Raw genomic sequence first — 4,877 nt, forward strand, 5'->3', positions numbered from 1 at the left:
ATAAAGATTAAAAACCGTCATTCCCTCCCAAAGAACGCAAATTATGTGTAAAGCACCACCATTGTTAAGGTACCTGACTAACAAGTTATCAAGCTAATTGTCTGGATATGCAATTTACTTTTTATCCCAAAATGTCACAATTTTTAAAAAACAATTTGAAAAAAATGAACTGACATGTATACCATCACAGTTTCTTTTAAGAAGTAGTAAGCAGTAGCACTTTAGCACACTGACAAGCTAATACAGTAAACTAGTAGAATGATTATTTAATATATACTGTTTAATGATAAATGTGTTTAATATGTTTTGCATAACACTGAAACTAAAATATAAAACAACAGGCATTATTTTCTGTATATTGTGTTTCTATATGGTGATGCATCAACAGCATCAAAACCGATCAGTATGAACAAGCTAACAAGATATGCTACAGTCTGGGTAAGGTGTGCTTTGAAGTGATATTCTGAGTGAAATGAAGTATATCCAATTATCCTGGTAGAGCAGAGAAAGGCAATAACTGACTAGCTGTTTTTGTTTTGTTTTTTTGTCAGAACAGCATGCTACTATAAAATCTCAGCAAACCCTACATAATGCTAGTGCTAATGTTAGTATAGTTAGCCCTAACAATCAGACACCTACAACATCTAAAAAGATTATCTTGATGTTTTATGATGGCACGACTACTGGCATTGCTGATAAAAGTGACCATGACCAAAATGGCAAAGATAACCACCAAAAGCAAAGTAACCAACATGACTCACTGCTGTCAGATGCCATAGCTTTGTGGCCAAAAAGTCTAACAGACGGTGAATGTTGCTTAGTCACAGTTGGCTAATTGGTTAGAACTAGATGGCTAGTTCGGATTAAAAACAATCTTCCCCTTAAACAATGAAGGTCATATTTCATTACTGTTACATTCAAAATAGGCCTGACAAACAAGAAGTATTCTAGTTTATGGTAAATTAATTTGTTATTTTAGTTGTGTATTGTTAAACAGTGTCATTCACTCCTGTTTTTCAGAATACAGTCACAACCAGTTAAACCACTAGTGTAGGTACCCTACTCTAGAACAACTGGTTGGACAAATGACCATGGAAACTGAAGGACAGCAAGGTAAATACTTGTGGTTTGGGGTAGGTCTTATACCTGTGGCCCCAAAATTTGCCCATGGGTTTCATAAAATGAGATGTCCTGCTCTTTACACATACTCATTCTGTACCATCAGATCTTTCTCACACATAAAAACTGGAAATTGTACATTGTATATATGCATATTATACATTCCCCCTTCATTCATCATGACATATGTATTTATTCATTAACCCGCATCCATTTCCCTTTATTGCTCCTCGGTCATGAACAGAGCAGTTACAAAAAAGCATTTCACTGCCAGTTATACTGTGTATGACTATGTATGTGAAAAATAAACTCTGATCTTTGAACATTCATTCAGCCTTACTGATGATGGAGTGAAGTATGTTGAGGAGACCTCCTGCTTGTGCTGCTTTCTGGTGGTCTCACTGAGAACAATAAATGTTGTCTCTCTACCCATTTATTTATGTGCTCATGCTTCCACTTTGCACATACCACTGGGATACCCCTGCTGGGGTACTACTTGCTTCCTGGGCCCAGTCTATTTTATGCTTTTTACATGTCCTATTTACTCTTTTGATATGGAGATTATCCACTTCCCATAGCTTCATGAGGATGTTGTGATAGATATAAATCATATAGTCTTACACTTTAAATAAGAAAAAAAATAATTCAAGCAATAGCACAAGACATTACAAAATACAAGATATAAAATAAGAACATAATTATACTAGCAAAACTGTAACTATGAGAGATCTACCATTTAATATGTACTGTTTTCACCTCCTCGCACATATAGTCATATTACTCTTTTCACTTCCTCACACAGTCAGAGGTTTGTTTGAAATATTATAAATAAATGTGATTCTCCCAGATTTTGTCTAAATTACACAAAATTGTAGAGAGTGCCCAAGCCACACAATACTACTTTGCTGAACCTTGCCTTAGAATACCTCATGTAATAAGACCTTTCTCTGGTCCTTACCCACCTGATGAACTTTCATCACACCAAGGATACATATTTACTGCTTGAAGTGATACCAATATGAAAAGTTAAATGTACTAATATGTGCATCTAAATTTAAAGCACAGACGGTATTATGTGGTGCAGCGTACAAACATAAATACCCATATTTATCTTTCCTCATTTGTCTTTGTAACTGAAATACTGCTAAAATGTAAAGGAAAAAAAAGACCCTGTACTAATATATATATATATTTTGAGTGATGACACTTCAGTCAGCTTGCAACTCTCAGTAAGAGGACATCAGACTAAAAGTGTAGCCTGATAAGACATCACAAAGAAGCAAAGTTCAGTTCATCAGGTTTATTGCAACACTACAAAGAGTTGACAATACCTTTGCTGACTGAAGTACCAGGTTACTGCCAAACAAAGATTACTTATGAATGATGTTAAATTGGAAACAATCTGAAGTGACTGACTCCTTTCTCCAATTATCTTTTTTTTCTGTTCTTTTTGTATACAACCAATTTATATTTTTTATTTTGCAGCTACAAAAACCCATAAATAGGTTCATAATAGCGCCTTTTCCTTTTAAATATAATCTGGGGAGAAATTAATGGTAATTATGGTAAATACACACACAGACACACACACACATATACATTATATATATATATATATATATATATATATATATATATATATATATATATATATATATATATATACTGTTAAGATCAGTATTTGAATACACTGGTCAGAAAGTATGCATAATGTTTGTAATTAGCATGTATTTGTACACTAGAACTGAATTACACCTGACCTATGCTCTCAGGGACTCAAGGACCCATACTAGCCCTCTTTTGCTTGTTCTTATGTTAGCTTTGATACTGTTAGCTTTCTAACTACAGATGGAATTCTTTGATAATGATTAACCAACAATATATTATTAAGGCCTTATCTCAACTCATGCCTCCTTGTACTCTAAGGGTATATGAGGACGTTATTCTCCAGAAGAGGGTGTCAAACTCATAGAGACAATCATTTAAAATTTACTGTAAACCCTGACTCCTAGAGTAACAGTTTAAAATGACAGACAAATTAGACCATGAGTTAAGATACCTAACAAGTTTAATGTGTTAAGGAAAAAAAAAAAACCTTTCAGACTATTCCACAACAACCAAGAACCCCAGCGGACTCGGTCAAGAAGTGCTTATTAATAATACAGTTGAGCCATACTAAATCTCCAACATGACCAAGAAAGCGAGGACCAGGCGAGCTTTTTCATTCAAGAGCTACTGGTACACATAATGCGCTCACATCATACGGCGGTTTCCCTGGGCGTGTATTTCGCACAACCAAACATCGTATTCAAACCACTAACGAAGCAGACGGTAAGAATAACGATTTTAGTACTGGACAAGTACTTGTGCTGCGCACCGACTGTCCATAATAATCATGACCCTATGAAATCAGTTCAGGCTGAGCTAGTCAGGTTAGTTCGTGTGCTTTTACACAGCGCTAGAATATCGATTTCATATGTCTCAGCCAAAGCAAACCAAAAAGGGAAACAAACAAGTTAAGCGGTAGGTTCATGGCGTCTCGCCCCTGCAGCTTATGTCATTCACTTGACACGTCTGCCTCATACTACATTATAACTGCCGCTATAAACGAGTAACTCCCATGACCTGTCATTTCTTATACGTAAGACTTACCTAATAAAAGTAATCGATGGGTCTGTTTGTATTCCCGTTTAAGTTCCTTCAAGGCCCGGTCAATATTCTTACTGACTTTCTTCGCCTCCCTCTCGGCCTCCTTCTCCTCCACTACTAGTTTGTCCCAGTTTTTCTGGTTTTGGGTGCTGGACGTCTGCAGAAGCTGTAATCGTCGACTCCGGTCCTTCACAGTTCCCTTGCTTCCTCCTCCACCTCCATTCTGAATTAGCGCTCCATCGACGTTCGCGTCTCCAGGATGATGCTCCCCAGCTGGGAGCTTGCCGATGTCCCAGTGGTGTGTTTGGCTGATGCGTACTGGTGATGTCTTGTTGTTTCCCCTGGAGTCCTCTTGCCGAGATTCCCCAACACGCGATGGAATTATAGGATCAGGCTGTTGGTCCGAGTCTGAATTAGCGTTAGAAATCGATCCACTTAGATCGCCAAACAATCGGGGTCGCAGACTATAGCACAGTCCCATGTCGTGGCTGATCGGTTAATGTTATTTCGCATATAAAATAAACCCTACAATCCAGAAAAAGAAATGTATTCTTTCAACAGTTTAGTTAATCTTCAAAGTGTTAGACAAACAACATATTTTAGATATATATCTAATCCCCAAATGAGAAAAAAATATACGCACATTTTTTGCAGTATGTCATTTTATGTTTTCTACAGTCAACCTACGCTTTGAGTCAGTAGATCACCTGATGCCTTTGCGGACACTGCAGGTCCACCTTACCGTATATAAACGAAAAGCTCAACCTCAGAAGATTGAGGTTGGTTTGAGGCTGGTGTACATACTATGTGCAATTTCATATAAAATATTCAGTGTCAATGATTTCTCTCCCTCAGATGTACAAATACAGTGCTTTTGTTTTGTTTAGGACTTATTTAATTTCAATCTTAATAACCTTTCAAGTTTGACAGAAGCCATATGAAAACCAGTAAGACAAGAATATAACCGATGCATAAAATTAAAAAAATAACAGGAAATCAAAATAACCATAATGCAAAATACATGTAAAGTTCAGTAAATGATTTAAAGTGGAACACCCAAGCATTTGTGAAGTTTGTGGAGTTATCACAGAATTGTCACTGTTACTTGT

General features: G+C 36.5%; 1 protein-coding gene across 2 annotated transcripts in view; it reads right to left on the reverse strand.

The window, feature by feature from the left end:
* The window catches only part of gnal2 (guanine nucleotide binding protein (G protein), alpha activating activity polypeptide, olfactory type 2), a 28,193-nt gene extending 23,718 nt beyond the window's left edge, over positions 1-4,475 (reverse strand). Inside the window, exons 1-2 of one of the 2 annotated variants that reach the window (XM_035530590.2) lie at positions 4,412-4,475; positions 3,772-4,293 (exon numbers count right to left, since the gene is read on the reverse strand). In XM_035530590.2, coding sequence (XP_035386483.1) covers positions 3,772-4,249 — 478 coding nt within the window. In that variant the 5' untranslated portion in view covers positions 4,250-4,293; positions 4,412-4,475. Of the gene's footprint in view, positions 1-3,771 lie in introns of both variants that reach the window. The other variant, XR_014116835.1, reaches the window with a different exon arrangement.
* Positions 4,476-4,877: the final 402 nt, after the last annotated feature.

The sequence above is a fragment of the Electrophorus electricus genome, chromosome 14 (genome assembly GCF_041902795.1).
Source record: "Electrophorus electricus isolate QZ-2024a chromosome 14, ASM4190279v1, whole genome shotgun sequence".
In the NCBI taxonomy this organism is placed as follows: domain Eukaryota; kingdom Metazoa; phylum Chordata; class Actinopteri; order Gymnotiformes; family Gymnotidae; genus Electrophorus; species Electrophorus electricus.